This window comes from Erpetoichthys calabaricus, chromosome 11, assembly GCF_900747795.2.
Source record: "Erpetoichthys calabaricus chromosome 11, fErpCal1.3, whole genome shotgun sequence".
Taxonomy (NCBI): domain Eukaryota; kingdom Metazoa; phylum Chordata; class Cladistia; order Polypteriformes; family Polypteridae; genus Erpetoichthys; species Erpetoichthys calabaricus.
In genome coordinates this window covers 125,324,057-125,345,711 of record NC_041404.2, presented here as the reverse complement: position 1 = coordinate 125,345,711, position 21,655 = coordinate 125,324,057, and the positions used below count along the sequence as shown (strand labels likewise).

The following is a 21,655-nucleotide window of genomic DNA, read 5'->3' as shown; positions in this document are numbered from 1 at the left end:
TGTAATAATCTCTGGACCTCCTGAAGTGAACCAAGTTTAGATAATTAAATGTATTGCCTTTCTATTATGTCAATGCAGTTAAAAAGGTAAAGCTCACTTAAAGAAACTAGAGGAAAGAAGGGTGAAACACTATTAAAGATAAAATGTATTTGTTTTTATGACATGTAAAAATGTGCAGATGTACCTGTATGCAATCTGCTGAAACGTAATATTTAGAGACAGACTGTAAAGACCAGTTTTAGTGGCTAAAATGGAAAGTGAGAGCCTGCTACATTTTCCCAATCATACAAAATAATTGTTTCCAATTAAGGTGATTTTAGCTTATAAGTGGGATATTAAATGCAAACCTAACTCCCTGATTTAAAGATCTCAATTTAAAAGAGACCATTACATTATTACCATTTGACCAGCCAGGCAAATCAAAAACTATTTACAAAGTCTTTTGGACTTTGTTTTCTACTAAATGTTCAAATTCTTTCCCTCATCACATTTATCCTGTTTTAACAGTACCATGCTGGTATGTAATACTTATTTCCCTAATTTCAGGTAAAAGCCAAAGACTATAATAATCCATCCATCCATTATCCAAGCCACTATATCCTAACTACAGGGTCACGGGGGTCCACTGGAGCCAATCCCAGCCAACTCAGGACACAAGGCAGGAAACAAACCCTGGGCAGGGTGCCAGCCCACCACAGGGCACACACATACACACACACACACACACTAGGGACAATTTAGAATCACCAACACACCTAACCTGCATGTCTTTGAACTGTGGGAGGAAACCGGAGCACCTGGAGGAAACCCACACAGACAACATGCAAACTCTACGCAGGGAGGACCCGGGAAGCGAACCCAGGTCTCTTTACTGCGAGGCAGCAGTGCTACCACTGCACCACCGTGTTGAAGACTATAATTAACTGCAGTGAAATGGTAATAATTCATAAGAAAAAAAGAGAAACATAGGGCTGCTTGTGAACAAGCCTGAATAAAAAAAAACTCATACAGGCACTGAAATACTTTACTTAAATATTCCTCAATATTTTAGAAGTTAAAAGTTATTTTGGAGACATAATGAACGTGGCTTTGTTATTCCCAGAGGAGATGAGCATGTGTAACTGCAGTATGTTCTGATTAAAGCTTCATCTGTTATGAAAAAGTTAAAAAAGCAAAATAAGGACACAGACATTAATGGAAACACACTTTAGGAAACAGTATGTTGAGTGCTTAAATCCTTCCCAGATTACAGCTCTGAACCCGCTTTCCCAGTTAAAACCAGTGTGATCTTCCTATGAATAAGCAAATTGAAAGGAACATTTCTCATGTAGTATTCCAGGAGACTTACTGTAAAAATTAACATACTCAAAGGCCGTGTGTCTTCTTTTTACCAATAAATCAAAGTACATTGCAAATTAACTGCAATTCAGGTACTTAAGGACTGAACCAAATGGCTTTGCATGAATACATTAACTGTTACATAATGTTCTGGGCTTAGCACAAGATGTAATCAGATTCAGATTTTATTATGAACATCTTAAAAAAGAGGCAGTAGAAACACTGTCCGCTTTTGACAGTATTGAGATTATGGTTTTAGCAGACACCAGAAAAAGGAAAGGGAATTTTAAAACTGCTAGTTAAATTTATTAGAAAGTTGTTTACAGAAAATTTAACTAAAGAAACCCAAACAGCGAAATAGTACCTAAAATACCCCAGTTAATACTTGGCTGGGTGACCTCTAATCTGTCATCTGCCATGAGAGAAAGATTTACATCTTTGTGTCTGGGTTCTGGTTCTGAAATCCCAAATGACATGCAGCACGAAGCATAATTCCTTGATCCCTATTCAAACCCCCTTATGGTATTTAACAGACTTTACTGAGCCCATGGCTACATTGGTGTGATTAAAGTCTGACTTAATGTAAATGTATGTGTTCTTTTTTAATTTACTGATGGTTAGTGCTGCTGCTTCAAAGTTCAAAGAGATCATGTTTAAATCCTAGCTCAGTCACTGTATGTTTGATGTGTGCATTGATTTTTCTAGGGATACTTTGATTATCTTCCCACATTTCAAAGATTTGCAGATTTTGTAGCCTGAACTGTTTTCTGTTTTGTACTCAGTTCTGCAAAATAATTTGTACACCAAGCCAGAGGCACACTGGATATTTAACTGTCTTTTCTGTACTCTTAATTATCCACCCATGAAGTACATGGTCAGTAGTGAGCATAGTGGATTCAGCTGAGAACATAATTATGAAAGCCGCTGATGATGGACCTTAAAGGTGGGTTTACATGTGTGAGATGAGTAACTAAAATACCCAAAGATACAATCCAAACAAGGTAAGATCAGTACACTATGTGGGCATAAAGTATGTCAGTGTACCATGAGCCCAAATGGGGTGCTGCCTCCAGTATATGGACGGTCTTACCCCCTAATGTTCATCAAAGATGTTTTGAATATTTACTGTAGGTCATAAAAATTCCAAATTAATTCTCATTTGTAAATGGACAGATAAGTGCACTAAAAAAGGTCATTTACTTAATGGGTTAGATGGTTCTGAGTTCTGCGTGTCTGCGTTCAATTAATTTGCCACCCATGAAACTAGCTTTGGCAAATTAGCAGGCAGAACAAATGTCTGAACTGCTTGAGCTCAGATTAAGCAAGCCTACATCAAGATACTCACTCGCAGTCAAACGGCAGAATAATTTCTTGGGTAAAGAGACTAACACAGATGTTTCCTACGGTCTATGCAGATGGCAGGACCAGAATTCACATCACTCTCCACAGTCCAAACCACTCTTTCCAAGGTTGCCAGCTAATAAAAAAACAGCTGTGCTACATTGTTGATGTGATCTAACCTGACTTTTTCTCTAAGGGTGTAAGAAAACACTTGACCGCAGTGGGTGAATTTCTATGAATGAGAATGTAACAAGTCACAAGTGATCTTAGCCCATTATATAAGGAGACGTTACAGTGAAAATCCATAATAACTACTTTGGAAAACATAGACTACTCCACTAATGACAATAACACTTCTCTTTTGCAGGGCCCAAGTTCTCTTTCTTGTCAAGAGTGGAAGTAACTCTTACAAGGACAAGGATTGTTATACAGATCATGATGAAATTTAAAGGCAAGAGAACTATTGGTCAAAAGGCAAAAGAACTCAAAGCTACAGGGAGATTCACTCAAAAGAGGCCATGAATATTCTGTTGTAACTCCTGTTAGGATGAAGTAATCTGAACCAAAAAAATACACTCTATACCTTGACGTATGTGTAATCGATTGCATTACATGCAATGCTGGAGGTGGTTTCCATTTTCTGCCAGACACATTTCGATGCAGCACTCCATTTTCCTGAATGTATCGGCAAGCATTTCGGGGGGAATAGCAGCAATTTCACATTGGATATTTTCCTTCAAATCTTCCACAGTGCAGGCTTGTTCTGATAGACTTTGCGCATACCCCTGGTAGTGTCAGATCCGGCAACCGTGGTGGTCAAAGCCCCTTTGAAATTACCCACGTTGCTCCATTTTGCTGAAAATAACCTTCCGTTAACTCATGATCATCCAGTTGATTCTGACATCACTTAAACAAATTGGTGACCCAATAGGTTCACACCATGAAGACGCGGTGCTCAATACTGTACGCCACCATCCTGATGAGAAGTCGAGTGACTGAGTGAAGGAATAGTGGTATGTACCCAGAAGTTGCAAGTGGAGGTTAAACGTCGTGACAGCTGTCTGGCTCCTACCTCATCACTACAACACAGGGACAGCCTGGCTTGTTTAAAGAACCATATACTGATTAGCACATTGCACGTTGTTTCGTTCAGATTGCTTCGTACTAGCGAGAGTTATTACAGAATATTTGGGGCCTCTTTCAAGTGAATCTCCCTGTAAAATACTCAATGAAATGATCATGCATGAGAAGACTGCTTCCTGATCACTTAAGGTCAGGCACTCTCAGGTAACAAGAGTAACTGCCATCTGAGACAATGCAGCTGGCCTAACAAGAGGTCAGATGCATAGCATGGCAGTTACGTTTACCTAATGTAATCTTGGAGGGAGGCCTATAGATAAAAGATAAAAAGCATACCCCTCAGTGATGGCCTACCTTTTGAGGTCTTCTTGACTTTTCTCCAATTCTTCCTGTTTCTTGATTGCTCGTTTGTAACACCACCAGTCAGTTTGGTTTCTATAAATGAATATACAGATGTGTATATGTAGATAAGCTTAAAATGTTTCTTTTTTTCTGCTCAACCTCACTATGTTAAACATTCATGTCTTAGCAGTTGGATTGACTTGTAGTCAATTGGTGGATGGTGAATTCACCACATACTACCGTACATATTACACCTAATTTTATACAAACAAAAAAAAATACTCTTCAATAACAGGCTTTGATTTAGTGTCCAGGGAAAACACATGGAGTATTGCCTTATTGAGGTCCATGTCTTAGCATATTTTAAGACTTACTTATAAGAATTATGAGTAATCCAGTGAACATCTCAGAATTCTACCACTCCTTACCTGAATTTCAGCTTTTGTTGATGTACAGGGTGAAATACAGGCAGTGGCAAGTTGTTTTCAGCTTTAGGACAATGTTGTAATTACCAATATTTAAGTGGAAAATAAATAGATAATTTTATAAAAAAAAAAATATTAACAATAAGCCCTTAGTGCTTTGGATGCATGCATAAGTGTCCTTAATTTTTCAGTTTTATGACTGTAGTTAGATACATACAATCATGTCTTAAATCATGGGCAAAGGTAATTTGCTTTTTCCTGACATCACAAGTGGAATCTGATTTGTCCTAAATAAATTGGGCTGTTCCTGTAGGACTTCTTTGAAGGCTTCCTGGCTGAAGAGATAACCATGATTGACAAGGAGGTAACAAAAAATCAAAAATCAGGAGATCAAAAAGATAAAAAAGATCAAAACGATCAGGACCACAATAATAAATTAGCAGACACTCATTTAATTCAAAGTATAAAAACCTCCAAAATCAGTTTTAATTAAAACTTATATAAACTCACACAAATGTCCATCCATCCATCCATTTTCTGCTACTTATCTGCATCCGGGATGTGGGTGCAGCAGCCTAAACTAAGATGCCCAGATGTCCCTTTTCCAGTCACTTCACTTAACACTTCTGGGGGGATACCAAGGCATTCCCAGGCCCACTGGGACGTTTATTCCCTCCAGCATGTCCTGGGTCTGCCCCCAAGGACTCCTCCTAGTTGGAAATGCCTAAAATTTCTTTGTAAGGAGTTGTCTAGGGGGCACCCTAAACAGAGGCCCAAGCCATCTCCACTGACAAATATCATTCTTAGTTACTCACTTTCATGAATGATGACACTAAAAGATTACCCACAGTTGGTTTCTCATTATAAAAACTATGATGACATGCATTGACTGAATGTTGATATGGTATCTTTTGCATACACTGGCATGGACACAATAAACAGAAATCAAGTATAATTTTTTTAAAGAAGATTATTATACTTTGATTTAATTGAATGTTGTTATTGTATTGGGCTAGTAAGTTTATTTTATAGATTTTAAATTAAATTTATAATTTAATGAAGCTGCTCCTGTAAAATTATGATTTTGCTGTCACCATCACTTGTCATCCCTATCTGGAAAGGGAAGGGTGATCGCCTGGATTGCAGCAACTACAGGGGGATAACACTGCTCTTGGTGCCGGGTAAGGTCCTTGCTAGGGTCATCTTCAATAGGATCCGTGATCACTTGCTCACCTACCAGCGACCGGAACAGCCTGGTTTTATGCCTAAGAAGTCTGCCATCGACCGCATCCTGGCACTGAGGGGTCTCATGGAGTGCAAACGCGAATATCGGCAGAGTTTCTTTGCAGCTTTTGTCGATTTTCGCAAAGTGTTCGACTCAGTTGATCGAGCTGCCCTGTGGGACATCCTGAGGATTCGCGGGATCCCCTCAAGGTTGCTGGATATCATGGCCGGCCTGTACACTGGTACTGTGAGTGCTGTGCAGAGTGGAGGCAGGACCTCTGCGTTTTTCCCAGTTGATTCTGGGGTTCGTCAGGGGTGTGTTCTTGCTCCTACTCTGTTCAGTACTTGTATGGACTGGTTGTTGGGCAAGGTCATGGGGTCCAGCGGCTGTGGGGCATCTGTTGGTGAATAAAGGTTCACGGATCTTGACTTTGCTGATGATGCTGTGATTTTCGCGTAGTCAATGGAGGCTCTGATCGGGGCGCTCGAAAGACTGAGCGAGGAGTCTGAGTGTCTGGCCATCAGCAGTGTGTCTGTTTGCGGAGAGAGTGTTGACCTTGTTGAGAGGTTAACATACCTTGGCAGTGACATTCATGTCTCTGGCGACTCTTCCTATGAAGTCAGTAGACGGATTGGGAGAGCTTGGGGGGTCATGAGGTCACTGGAAAGGGGTGTGTGGCGCTCCCGATATCTATGCAAAAGGATGAAGGTCCAAGTCTTTAGAGTCCTGGTGCTTCCTGTCTTGCTATATGGTTGCAAGACATGGTCGCTATCCAGTGACCTGAGACAAAGACTGGACTCCTTTGGTACTGTGTCTCTCCGGGAAATCCTTGGGTACCGTTGGTTTGACTTTATGTCGAATGAGCGGTTGCTCATGGAGTCCCGAATGAGGCACATTACCTGCATTGTGAGGGAGCGTCACTTACGGTACTATGGCCATGTGGCGCGTTTCCCCGAGGGTGATCCAGCTCATAAGATCCTCATTGTTGGGGACCCGAGTGGCTGGACCAGACCAAGGAGTCGCCCACGTAACACCTGGCTGTGGCAGATAGTGGGTCATTTCCGGAGGGTGGGACTGGACTGCGTGTCTGCCTGGGGGGTTGCAAACCGGGATCCCGAGTTGTTTCGTTATGTAGTGGGTGCGGCAACGCAATATACCATTGCATGCTCCCCAACTTGACTTGTCAATGTCAATTTATTTATATAGCACATTTAAAACAACATAGTAATGCTGTGGCCAAAGTGCTTTACAATAATAGAATAAAAGAAAAAACAAACAAATAACATAAATAACATAAATAGAAACAAAAATATATGAACATTAATAAAAATAAAATAAATAATAAATAGAAATGACATTATATAATCACAATGAGGAAACCATCAGTATTACTGAAGGTCACGGAATGCAAGTGACCTTCGAAGAAATGAGTCTTTAATCTTGTTTTAAACAGTTCAATTGTAGACGACTCCTTTATATGATGAGGTAAAGAGTTCCACAGGTGAGGAGCAGCAGCTGCAAAAGCCCTGTCCCCCTTAGTTTTACACTTGGTGCGAGGGACAACAAGAGACAACTGACCAGAAGATCTAAGCACTCTGGATGGCTGGTGTAAAGCACACATTTCAGATAAATAGGCAGGAGCAAGCCCATGTAAAGATTTAAAAACTAGCAACAAGATTTTAAAATCAATTCGAAAACTGACAGGCAGCCAGTGTAAAGAAGCTAAAATAGGAGAAACAGAGTCATACTTTCTTGCCCCAACCAGAAAGCAAGCGGCAGCATTCTGGACCAACTGTAACCTGTGTATCAGGGATTTACTAATCCCAGAATACAGCGAGTTGCAGTAATCAAGGCGAGAAAAAATAAACGCATGAGTAGCTTTCTCAAGATCCCTAGAAGATAAAAAAGGCTTGATCTTACCTAATAGACGAAGCTGGAAAAAGCAACTCTTGACTACAGAATTTACTTGTTTCTCAAAAGAGAGGTTACTGTCAAAGAGTACACCAAGATTGCGGACTTGAGGTTTGCAAAAGACAGAAAAAAAGACAAGAAGTCCAAGACCAATTTGGGCTTTAGCTGATGGACCCACTATAAGCACATCCACTTTATTTTGATTCAGATCAAGAAAATTATTAGCCATCCAGGATCTTAGTTCAGAAAGACAGTTGTGTAGCTGATTTATTGTAGAGTTGCAGACAGGAATATAAACCTGTGTGTCATCAGCATAGCAGTGAAAAGAAATGTTAAATTTCCTAAAAATAGCTCCAATAGGATGAAGGTATATAGAGAATAAAATAGGACCCAAAATGGATCCCTGAGGAACACCACATTTAAGAGGAGCAGTAGACGAAAAAGAGGAATTTAAAGTCACTGAAAAGTGTCTACCAGTTAAATATGACCTGAACCAGTTAAGAGCAGCCCCTTTAAGCCCCACAAGATGTTGAAGCCGCATCAGCAATATCTCCTGGTCAATAGTGTCAAAGGCTGCAGACAGGTCAAGGAGGAGAAGGACTGCCACGTTACCTGAGTCCGTAATAATAGAAATGTCATTGAATACTTTCAGGAGGGCCGTTTCAACACCATGAAAACGCCTAAAGCCAGATTGGTAGATCTCAAATAAATTATTGGAATTAAGGTGATCGACCAATTGATTATAAATAACTCTTTCTAGAATTTTAGCCAGAAATGGCAGTTGGGAAATTGGGCGAAAATTGGCTAAAACTCCAGGATCTAATTCTGCCTTTTTTAGACGGGGACAGACCGCAGCATGTTTAAAAAATGAATATACAAACCCCGCACTTATAGAATCATTGATAATGGCTAGTAAAGATGGGCCCAAAACATCAAAGGCTTCCACTAAGAGGCGTGGTGGTACAATATCGAGAGGGCTGGGAGCTGGTTTAAGGCTGTCAATAGTTCTTTTTAACTGTAAAAGTGAGACTAGATCAAAGGATTCTAAGACAATGCCCTGTTTAACAGTAGAAAGTGCATAGCCCGTTTGAACAATGCCACAGCGGATAGTATCAATTTTGCTGACAAAGAATGATAGAAACTGCTCACATGAATGAACAGTGCTATTTAATCCCATTACAGAATGAGGGTGAATGGCCACATTAAGTGAATAAGACCCTAGGATTCTTAGAATGACGGGATACTAAATCAGCAAAGAAATCATGTTTAGATTTCTTAACAGCTGCCTGGAAATTGAATAGAGAAGTCCTAAAAATCTGTTTAGAAACAATCAGTCCATCTTTGACTTGACTTGACATCACTGTAAGGTACAAGTTAGGCTGGCGGTTTAGGTACAGAAGTTTATTTTTGAAGCTATTTTTGTAATGTCATTCATTTCCAGTTTTTTCACTCATACATCACACAGATCCTGTCTTTTTAGAGAGATGTGAACAGCAAACAAAATACATGTAAGCTCAACATTTCCCAAAGAATTGAAATTACTTTTGTAATTGGTAATAAATCTGATTGAGACCTACACAACTGTGACCTGTGTTTGAATGCATGAAGTGGAATTGTCTGGAAATTTACACTCTCCACCTGGACATCATGAAGGTCATCTCCTTGGGACAGTCAGATGTAGTCTGGCATTACAACAATCTAATACAGCCCAATTCCTATGTGTTTTCCAGCTTTGCCGGCATCAGGTTTATATTCTTCCAAGACAGTCTTGCAGACAGACATTGACATAATTAATCAAATATTCTACTCATCATTATAAAAATAAGAAATCCACTGCTTTCTACTTCTCACCTCCAAAAGCCTTGTCCACAAGTTTCTCTGTTCAGATATGGCAGTGATAATTGTACTCAAAATGAGAGCTGCTTTTTCTAGTTCTTAATTTCTCTTTTTGAGCTCATGAATTCACAAATACCCTGTACTGAGAGCAGTGTAAATTTACCAGAACATGCTTAGCAAGTCTGCATAAAGTATGTCTGACAGTTTTGTTTGTGTTTATTTTGCCCACACATTTAAGATGAATATCTAAACACAGTCATATCAGATTTGAATCACTTACAAAATGAATTTGAACAATAAAACTAAAAATGAGCCAAAATAGTAATAAAGTTACTTGTAGCTACAAAAAACCTTACTTGTCTGTAGCAAATTATAGACTCAAACACATCTGGTATAAACTTTTTAACTCTTAATTATTTTTACTAGCATGGGGGATTTTAGGACCTAATAAGGATTTTTACTGGTAATTTCTAGTTCATATTCAAAACTTGAGACAACAAAATGTAAAAACAATTGTAAAGGGATGAAAACTTTTTAAAACACCATATTCACCATTTATACAACCATTACCCGTTTTAAGTTTAGTTGTTCAGAAGTATCATTTAAGCAGTAATGACAAGAAAGTTCAGTTGAAATCATGATTTAATATCACATACGTAACACTGCAGTAATACTACTTAGCTACATAAAATAATTCTTTACAGCTAATAAAAGCTAGAAATGCCAACCTTTTTTCTTCCTTTTAGTGTCCTTTAAACTGATTCCGCCATTACTTTTTCTCTTGAAAACTTCTACAACAAAGAAAAAAAAACACTCACTTAAAATGTTAGATTAATTTTATTCCTAGATAACAACAATGCACTAAGAAATGCATTTATTCTTTATAAAAACTATTAAATGGTGTCCAGGGGGATCTCCTCCCACACCTGGATCAGGGCATCAGTGAGCGCCCAGACAGTCTGTGGCGCTACTTGGCAGCATTGGCTGCACCGATACATAATGTCCCTGAGATTTGCAATTGGATTCAGGTCTGGGGAACATGCGGGCCAGTCAATGGCATCAAAACCTTCCTTATCCATGAACTGCCTACACAGTCTGGCCATGTGAGGAGGAACCCCAGGGCCCACTGCACCAGCATAAGGTCTGACAATGTCTCTGAGGATTTCATCCTGGTACCTAACAGCAGTCACAGTACCATTGCCTAACATGTGGAGGTCTGTTTCACCCTCTGAGGTATGCCTCCCCAGACCATCACTGACCCACCACCAAACTGGTGATGCTAGATGATGTTGCAGGCTGCATAACGTTCACCATGGCATCTTCAGCCTCCTTTATGTCTGTCACATGTGCTCAGTGTGAACCTGTTCTCATCTGTGAAGAGAACGGGGTTCTAATGGCAGAGCTTCCAATTGTGGTAATCTCTGGTGAATGCCAATCAAGCTGCACAGTGATGGGCTGTGAACATGAGTGCCACTAGAGGACATCAGGACCTCATGCCACCCTCACAGAGTCTGTTTCTGGAAGTTTGGTCAGAAACATGCACACCAGTAGCCAGCTGGAGGTCATTTCATAGAGCTCTGGCAGTGCTCCTCCTGTTCATTCTCGCACAAAGGAGCAGATACCAGTCCTGCTGCTGGGTTGATGCCCTTCTACAGCCCTGTCCAGCTCTTCTCATATAATGGTCTGTCTCCTTCATGCTCTTGAGACTGTGCTGGGAGACACAGCAAACTTTCTTGCGATGGCATGTATGAATGTGCCATCCCAGAGGAGCTGAATAACCTGTGCAACCTGAATTGTCTGAAGGTACCTACTACTCATACTGCCAATAGTGACAAGGCCACTAGCAAAACGCAAAACTAGAGAAGAAGTGGGAAGGATAAGGAGAGAGTAATTTTCTGTGGCCACCTCCTGCAAATCCATTCCCTTTTTGGGGATTGTCTTGCTGTTGCCTCTCCAGTGCACCTGTTGTCACTTTCATTTGCACCAAAGCAGGTGAAGTTGATTCACAATCATTTATGCTTCCTAACTGGACAGAATGATATCATTGAAGCTTAACTGACTTGGTGTTACACTGTTGTGACAATTTATTATGTTTAAAATGTGGCCACTTTAATTTTGGTATTTTTCATTTCCTGTTCCACTATGATTATATGCACACACACACACTTATTAGCCACTTTATTGTATTCACCTGCTCATTAATGCTAATATCCAGCTCTTTGAAACATTTTGAAGGACAAGACACATGATCTAAATGACTTTGACTGTGGCATAATCATCAGTTCCAGAAGTGGTGATTACCTGGAGGAGCCACCCTTCTGGAATTTTCAGATACTTCAGTGTCTAAAGTTTACAGGGGATGATGCAATAAACAAAAAAAAATAAAGTGAAGGCAGTTCTTTGGGAAACAAACACTTTGTTAATGCGAGACGTCAGAGGAATAATAGAGAACCATGCTAGGTTCTACTTCTCTCTAAGAACAAGAAACTGGGGCAACAAATGTGCAAAAGATCACCAAATTTGGATGACTGAAGATTGGAGAAACATCACCTTGTATTACAAATGTCTATTTCTTCTGTGATATGTGGGTGATAATGTTGGGATGAACTCATGGGTCCATCCTGCCTTTTGTCAGAGAATCAGGGTGGAGATGGCAGTGGTATGGGGCATGTTTTCTTGACAGAAATTAGGCCTCAAAATACCAATTTATCATCACTTGAATGCCAATGTGTACATGAGCATTGGTGCTGCCCAAATTCATCCCTTTATGGTCACAATTGCTCCTTTCTTAAACAGATACTTCCTGCAGGATAATGTGGCATGTCTCAAAGAACATGTCATCACAAGCCAGCACCACAAATATGATGGCAACTCCAGTTTACTTCAATAATTATTGTAAAATTTACAGAACTCTTTTCAATAAAGCATGGTTGGAATGAGGTGAAACAGAACGTTTACAGTATGAATGTTTAGATGCAAAGTCTGTAGGGCCTGTTTGATGCTATCAAGTTGTCAACATTTCTAAGGAATGTTTATATCACCTTGTAGAATCCATTCTGCTCTGAGGCAAAAGAGGGTCCTACTCGCTACTAGATAGATATACATGGTAAAGTGACCACTGAGTGTATATTACTAATTAACAACATACAATCCAAATATATTTATTAATGAAACTATTCATCAAACAATAAAGCATGGTACTGTACTCAAGCATGCTACAAGTATCTGAAACAAAAATGTAATTAAGAAAAGTTCTTAAAGAACAAAATACCTGGATCGGTGACTTCTGGAGCTTCTGAATTCCCAGACAGCAAACTGTTGGCCACCCACTCTGCTATTTATAAAAATTACATATATTTTTTAATAAAACATGTTCAGTGCAGTCACATCTCCCAATTCTCCAAAGAGATTTCCTAATACAAACCTAATAATTGAGAAACTGATTCATAGTCCAGGCCCATTTCATCCTCATTTAGACAATTAAGGTCAAACGATAATGCTGATTCTATTGCTTTGTTCTCTAGGATAAATAAATAAATAAATGCAGCATGTATTACTTTGAAAGAACCAAGGTGGCACAAATGCAGTATAAACATTGAAAAATTATTTTACTGGAAAAAATATATATTTTAATAAGTATCAGGCCCAGTATGCACTATCATGAAAATTCTTTTTTTAGAAATTGATATTTATTCAGATTTCACTGTAACACAAAAATGACTTACTTATTCCTCCCCCTGTATTTCAATCTCAAAGTTTTACGAAAATACTAATCCCTTGAAATTTTTAAAAGAACATAATTAAACTACAGATTAAAAGAGAAGAACATTTTAGAGGATGACTAGATGAGAAACTGTAGCATGTGACCCTGTTTTTCAAATTAATTTTAAAAAATGCTTACCTTATTGTGATGTAAACATATACTTCATACTTAGCACCACATATCAGGTCAAATTAGAACAACATACCTGTTCTACTGCATTCTGAAATGCCTGAATCATCAGAAGTCATACTGCTTTCCGTCCATTCTGCTAATTAAAACAAAAAAAATCATATATATATATATATATATATATATATATATATATATATATATATATATATATATATATATATATATATATATATATATATATGGTTGAAATAGTTTACTGTCAAATATATTTGCAAAGAGTACACGACACGTGTTTCGCCCTCATTCTGGGTTCATCAGGTCAGGTGTACACACTCCACTGCACTCCCTCTCGGGAATCGAACCTCGGACGTCAGCGCCAGAGGCGATGCCCCTAACGTTGTGCCACGGCGTGTGGTTCGTTTATTTGACAGCATGTAGATCGGGGTAATTACATTCACGGCATTCGTAGTCTGTGTCACAATCTGATTGTATGGGTGGTTACCTACCAGGTAACGCTTGTGGTTGGCCAGCAATCTGCTAACATCCGCCACGGTGCCCTCAGTTTGTGAGGAGCAGATCATAGAATGGTTGAAATAGTTTACTGTCAAATAAATGCAAAGAGTACGTGACACGTGTTTCGCCCTCATTCTGGGCTCATCAGGTGTACACACTCCACTGCACTCCCTCTCGGGAATCGAACCTTGGACGTCAGCGCCAGAGGCGATGCCCCTAACGTTGCGCTACGGCGTGTGGTTCGTTTATTTGACAGCATGTAGATCGGGGTAATTACATTCACGGCATTCGTAGTCTGTGTCACAATCTGATTGTATGGGCGTCCGAGGTTCAATTCCCGAGAGGGAGTGCAGTGAGTGTGTACGCCTGATGAGCCCAGAATTAGGGCGAAACACGTGTCTTGTACTCTTTGCATTATTTGACAGTAAACTATTTCAACCATATATTAAATATATATATATATATATATATACACACATACATATATACACACACACATTATATATATATATATATATACATATATACACACACATACATATTATATCATAGAACTGGAACATTAACTAAAAAATTACCTACAAATGATTCCACTTTGCAAGACACTGATTGCACCATGATAAAGTCGGACAATGCACCCCACTCAATTTTGGTGATCATGAGGCAACCTTCCTTTTCCTCACCCCATGAAATGCCATCTCGCAACCCCTGAAGGGTGCTGGTATCCAAGGTTGAGGAACCCTGCCCTATGGCATTCATCACTCTGAAGAATCAATTTGGCACCTTTATTTGTAAGAGCGTACAGGAACAAATCCTGGATATGACACCAGTGCTTCAAAGGGTATGTTCATTGTCAAGGCCCTAAGCTTTCACACAATTACCTCCACACATTAATCTACACAAACATCTTTAGATTGGGGATTGAAACCAGAGGGCACAGAGAAAACCCCATGAATATGTGGTGATAATTTAAACTCCAGAAAGAAAACTACTTTAATTGCATTCAAATGAGTAAAGAGAATACCTCAAGATGTCATGAAAGGCAGCAAGGCCACACAGCACTGTGGTGCTGCACAATTCAAAATCACTTAAATGGAAGTTTCAGTCCAGGGCATAAAAGATTCTTTGCATCAACAATGAAGCAATGAAATTTCATAGAACTGGACATAATAGAAGCGCATTAACTGTTCATTACATTGAGTTTTGTTGTAGATTTACTGCAAATATGATGACAGAAAGTCGGTAGCACTACCCACTGCACCACAGTTTGTGTCATTCATTAAAGAAATGTGTTCATTTCAGTATGGCGTCATGGTAAACCACACAATATCCTTTAAGAAGGTGGCAAAACAAACCTAAACAGGACATCAATTTAGTGCAGATTACGCTCAGTCAAACATCAACACCCATTAATGCCAGGCCAGTTTAGTACGGCCAAGCATCACATCTCATGTGTTTTTAGGATGTGGGAAGAAATTTCGCTACATGGGGGAGAAGCCATGCCAGCAAGAAGAGAACATGCAAGCTTCAAAGAGAAAGCTGATGTCACAAAGCTTATTACAGAAACCAGTAGTTACACACTTACCAGATAAATCAGATTCTTCTTGCAAAACATTTATCAATGTTTCTGAAAAACAGTTAACGTATTCATTAGATAACTTACATAGGAAAGCAAAAAGAAATTGTCAGTGCTTACGCCAAAATACATTTATGTTCCAACAAACTGGACAAGACAAAGAACTGAGTAATACATTGACTATTTTTCTTACATTTCTTTATGGCCTTTCTTATTGCATAGATTTCTATTTTCTGCAAACACAGGATTTCTGTGTTATTTATCATTCCAAGAACATGAATCAAACACTAATACTTAATTACAAAAGTCAAACAATAAACTGTACTGAAAACCAATTATTACTTATACACTGAGTGGCCACTTTGGCTAGTGTACCTAATAGCATGTGCACCCATATTTTCTCTGAATTCCATGTGGCATGGAATCAATGAGATGTCAAAAGAGCAGTATGGAGAAACTGGCCTGTGTTGACTCCAATGTGTCCAACAGCTGGTGGACCTTTCCTTCTAAACAGCTTCTTACATGTCATCTTGCTATTTCATAAATGCTTAATTTAGACTGAAATCTTGCTGCTGGGAGAGGCCTCTGCATGAAAATGGAAACACTGATGTTTTCCTGCAGCCATTCAGAAACATTTTTATTCTTATGCCAATGAATACCCCCTATTGAAAAAGGCCATCAATGGGCACACTGTAAACATGAAAGAATGTACTAGATTGCCAGTGGTCTTCAGAAATAACTTGCCTTCCAACAACACAATACTCATGTTAAGTAAAGTCAATGTATTGCAGAAAATCACATCTCACAGCTTTGTTCCACCACCACCACCACCACCACCACTACCAACCTGAATAGCTGACACCCAGGAAGTTGGTTTCATGAACTCATAAAGTATGTGGCATATCCTAATCTTCTTATCAGTCAGTCAGACAGAACTGAGATTCACCAGATTATATCATGTTTTTTTCAGGCATCCAAGACTACTGTAGCTACACTTTTCTGTTACCACTGACTAAAGTGGAACTCATTGGGTTACTGACTCCAATAAAAAAATGTTTGATGAGGCAGAATAAGATCTGTACTTGGATATGAATTCTTTCCACACCTCTCATGTTTTGTTGAACCAGCCACTCTCAACAGGATATTTTTCTCCAAGTATACTCATGGCATGTTTAATATCACTTAAACCTTGGCAGTTCTTCCTACTTCAGTTATACCTGCATATCCACTGGAAATTGTTTTTGCATATATGAGTTGACACTGTCAATTAGAAGACATAAGGCAAGTGTGCCTAATAGAGAAGACACCAGTGTAATATGATGCTGATGCTGTCTTATGCTTACCAAGGTTTTGTTCTTCTTCAAGAGTACATGGGTTTGGAGAAAAAATATTTTCATTATTAAAGATGTCAGAAGTCAGGGATGCAATATCTGGAAAATCTGTAATATCCTCACAAAGTTTTTCAAGCTCATTTGGCTCATCCAAGGATATGGAGTTCTCATCCTCACCTGAAAGACCAAAATTCACACTTAAGATTTAGCTTTCATTTAAGGAAAACCATTGGCTTCATAATATTTGGACTTCAAGGACTTCTTGGTAGGCAATAAAAATAATATTAATATGCAAACTCAACAAGATAGATAGATAGATAGATCTTTATTGTCATTGTCACTTTTACAAAGGAACAACGAAATTGAAGGTGCAATCAACTCAGTGTGAGGAATAAGGGTTAAAATGACAAAAAGACAGAATATAATAACAAACCGAATAGTAATAAATATACAAATTGCACTTGTTGACCTAAGGTATATATTGCACATGGAAGAATAATATAGAGCAGTTTTATTTTGAGTTCAGGGCCATGATTGCTTTCGGATAAAAGCTGTTTTTAAGGCGGTTTGTCCTAGTTTTCATAGCTCTGTATCTCTTGCCCGATGGCAAAAGCTGGAAGAGGCAATGACCGGGATGTGATGAGTCCTGCGAAATGTCTATTGCTTTTTTGCGGCTTCGGGAGGTGTAGATTTGTTCCAGAGTGGGAAGGGTACAACCAATTGTTCTCTCTGCTATCCTGACGACCCTGTGTAGCGCTTTCTTTTCTGAGGAAGTGCAACTGCCGTACCACACACACAGTCCGTACGTGAGCACACTCTCAATGGAACAATGATAAAAAGCAAGGAGCAGATTTTTTGGGAGGTGGTTCTTTCTGAGAATTCTCAGAAAATACAGTCTCTGCTGTGCCTTCTTTAGCAGCTCCTTGGTGTTGGCACTCCAGGTCAGGTCATCCTCCAGCTCCATACCCAGAAACCTGAACACCGGGACCCTCTCCACACATGCCCCGCCAATGGTGAGTGGCTGGATGTCAGTTTTGTTTTTCCTAAAGTCAATAACAAGCTCCTTTGTTTTTTTGTTGTTGAGGAGCAGGTTATTGACTGTGCACCACTCTGACAGTCGCTCCACCTCGTCCCTGTATGCTAGCTCACCCTCCTTGCCCGAGATGAGTCCGACCACCGTCGTGTCATCCGCAAACTTTATAATCTTGTTGCTATGGTGAGTGGGGACACAGTCATATGTGTAGAGGGTGTAGAGGAGCGGGCTGAGCACACAACCCTGCGGCGTCCCGGTGTTGAGGCTGAGAGCAGTGGATGTGTGGAGACCCAGCCTGACCCTCTGGGAGCGACCCGACAGGAAGTCCAGTATCCAACTGCAGGTGAGTGATGGAAGTCCCAGATCTGCCAGTTTGGACACCAGTCGTTGTGGGAGGATGGTGTTAAACGCCGAGCTGAAGTCTACAAAGAGCAGTCTGGCGTAACTCCCCTGCTGCTCCAGGTGGGTCAGGGCAGCATGAAGGGCTGTGGCCACAGCATCCTCCGTGGATCTCTTTGCTTTGTAAGCAAACTGAAATGGGTCCAGGTCTGCTGGCAGGCAGGCGATGATATGACTCCGCACCAGTTTCTCAAAGCACTTCATGATGACAGATGTGAGTGCCACTGGGCGGAAATCATTCAGACTGTTCATGTTGGATTTTTTTGGCAGCGGAACAATGATTGAGGACTTGAGGCAGGATGGGACAGTGGCCTGGGACAGGGACTGGTTGAAAATCCTGGTGAAGATTCCGGCCAGTTGATCTGCACAGTCTTTCAGCACCCGTCCAGCCACACCGTCGGGTCCTGCAGCCTTCCTCGGGTTCACTTTCCTCATCACCCGCCTCACCTCACACACTTCCACTGTGAGTAAATTGCTGTTGTGAACAGGCTGTTGTGATGGAGCTGCTGTTGGTGTTGCCTCAAAGCGGGCAAAGAAGATGTTCAGCTCCTCTGCCAGAGAAGCGTCTCCCTCAGCAGCCAAGGAGTTGCTGGATTTGTAGCCAGTGATGTGCTGGACACCCTGCCACACCTGCCTGGTGTTGTTACTCCTCAGATGATCTTCTATCCTCCTTCTGTATGCTGCCTTGGCCTCTCGGATGCCTCTCTTCAGGTTCGCTCTGGCTACACTGTAAAGAGCCCCATCCCCAGACCTGAAAGCAGTATTCCTAGCTTTCAGCAGACTCTGGACATCCCTCGTCATCCAGGGCTTCCTGTTAGGATAAATCCTTATGCGTCTATCCCTGGTGACGTTGTCCGTGCAGAACCTGATGTAATCCAGGACTGACATGCTATATATATATAAAGAGGCTGGCACTAAAATTCAACCCTCTAATTGCAAAAGAAACTGAAAAATTAATCACTAAGTCAAACCACTTCTATTCTATGCACTGAGAAAAAACAAATAAGATTTTAACTCAACAAATACATAAACAGGAAGAGTAAAACAGAAAAAAGTAGATTAAAAATATAGAATGGATCAAAATTAGTGAGATAAAAGTAATAACTAATATATTTAAGAGGTATTATATAGTAAGTACAGTATATAAGATATAGTAAGTATATATTAGAGCTGACTCTGCTCAACACGCTGCTCATGAAGGAACTGAACACACTACTGAGAATCTTTAATCTGGCTCTGAAATCCACATTAACCCCTACTTCCTCTGCTGTTCTCTTTCCGGTTTTCTGTGGTGGCGATCTGCGCCACCACCACCCAATCAAAGCACCATGCAGTCCCTACATTGATGGATTGAAAGCCAGAGGTCCACATAACCATCATCATCTAATTCTTTCATGTGAAGCCTGAAAACCATGAAGACTGATTGAGATCATTTATGTTAGGTAGAATGCCTAGAGGGGGCTGGGTGGTCTCGTGGCCTATGAACCCCAGCAGATTTTATTATTTTTTTTTTCCAGCTGTCTGGAGTTTTTTTGTTTTCTGTCCTCCCTGGCCATCGGACCTTACTTTTTTTTATATACTATTATATTATATTTTATATTTTGTTTTGGGTTTTTTTCTTCCCTCTCTTCATCCTGTAAAGCACTTTGAGTTACATCATTTGTATGAAAATGTGCTATATAAATAAATATTGTTGTTGTTATTGTTGTTTAATGTTTTACTCATTTACAAAAGTTGCAATTCCAGATAGTTATCCAAGGAAAATATTATAATAGGGTGTCTCCTAAATTAGTCAAATTAGTGCTTGCTATGTCTGAAGAAGCTAAAGAACCCCACACTTTACACCAGACAGCAATTACCGTCCTTCCAAAGAAGAACAGCGTCCCTTTGGAATGTGTATTTTATATTCCAATCTCACTACTGAACAATACTGTCAAGGTATTGGCAAAGGTCCTAGCAAAAAGAATTGAGAAAGTATTCACTGGATTTGATAAAAAACAGAAAGCTACCAACAATATGCAGTAGACCCTCAGGTAATAGGCTTTCAGAAGTCATATTGTCTGTGGGTGCAGAAAATAGAGTTTTATAGATAGAGTTTTTCTGCATATAATTATCCGTGGCGGATGTTAGCTGACTTGTTGACCAACCACAAGCGTTACCTGGTAGGTAACCACCCATACAATCAGATTGTGACACAGACTACGAATGCCGTGAATATATGTATATATATATACAGTAAATTGTGAAAGATAGAGGCACTGTCGACCCCTTGAACCCTCAGACCAGACGTCAGACACCAGATAAAAGTCCAATATGACTTTATTTTATAATAATAATGTGCATCAAGCACCCTACACTCCACTTTAGTCATATAATACACAATGATAAATCAATAATAAATTAATCCTCCACTCCCAGATGCGTTGCCACCCTTCCACCCAGCTCAGCTCAACGTCTGGGAATTCACTGTCCTTTTTATAGTCCTTGACCCGGAAGCGTTTCACCCTCTCTGTCCATGTGATCTGGAACACTTCCGGGTCAGATAAAAAATCCTTCTTTTCTTCACCCAGGAAGCACATTGTTCCCTTTGTCCATGTGACTCTGACGTACTTCCTGGGCGTAAGACAAATAGTCTCTGTGCCTCCCTGCAGCGTCCTCTAGCGGGCCCCAAGGTATCCAACAGGACTGAGAATAAAAGCTACATTGTCCAGTATTCCCTGCTGGCATTCGGGGCACCTCCATACTGCAGGAAGGGCTCCACCTGGCGACCTGGGGGTGTTGGCCAGGATGACATGCCGGCCATATCCCACAATATATATATATATATATATATATATATATATATATATATATATATATATATATATATATATATATATATATATAAAGAGAGAGAGAGGGTATAAAGTTATATATGGAGCTGAATTGGGGAATCTTTTTACTCTGCTGGCAAATCTGAAGTTGGTTTAGATATCCTGTACAGTATGTGCCTGGTTCAGGTTACTTAAAAAAGGCCTAGAAGCCTTTGTACGGATAAACAATATAAATGTACTTTATTTCATATTGGAACCTGCAACCTGCAACCTGAAAAAAGCTGTTCATTATCTCCAGGGCTCTTTGAAAATGCTACCAAACTGAAGGACATTTGGCTCTGGCAACCCTTGAAAATAAAGGGAATTAAAGGAATGGAACAAAAATATCCTTTACAAGTGTCATATGTTACCAAAACATGTCATGGCTGATCTAGTTAAACTTACAAGAATGACTTTTACAAGATTTTTGGCTTAAATTTCATTTGGATAAAAGCTTGTTTTATTCAATGAACTCACTAGCACTATAAAAAAAGTATACTACTTTCTTAAAGAAGTTCAGGTATTTGGAAGTTACAGTAACAAGGAAATGTAAAGATC

The 21,655-nt window shown here is 39.8% G+C and overlaps 2 protein-coding genes across 2 annotated transcripts in view; both read right to left on the bottom strand.

Annotated features, from left to right (window-relative positions):
• Window positions 1–15,528, bottom strand: part of LOC114660880 (class II, major histocompatibility complex, transactivator) — a 59,381-nt gene extending 43,853 nt beyond the window's left edge. Inside the window, exons 1-6 of the mRNA XM_051933365.1 lie at window positions 15,492–15,528; window positions 13,467–13,529; window positions 12,923–13,018; window positions 12,770–12,832; window positions 10,227–10,289; window positions 4,114–4,194 (exon numbers count right to left, since the gene is read on the bottom strand). Of these exons, the coding sequence (XP_051789325.1) occupies window positions 4,114–4,194; window positions 10,227–10,289; window positions 12,770–12,832; window positions 12,923–13,018; window positions 13,467–13,509 (346 nt within the window). The 5' untranslated portion in view covers window positions 13,510–13,529; window positions 15,492–15,528. The remainder of the gene's footprint in view (window positions 1–4,113; window positions 4,195–10,226; window positions 10,290–12,769; window positions 12,833–12,922; window positions 13,019–13,466; window positions 13,530–15,491) is intronic.
• A 1,217-nt stretch (window positions 15,529–16,745) lies between these two features.
• Window positions 16,746–21,655, bottom strand: part of LOC127529731 (uncharacterized) — a 54,165-nt gene continuing 49,255 nt past the window's right edge. The window contains exon 4 of the mRNA XM_051934325.1: window positions 16,746–16,990. Within this exon, the coding sequence (XP_051790285.1) occupies window positions 16,746–16,990 (245 nt within the window). The remainder of the gene's footprint in view (window positions 16,991–21,655) is intronic.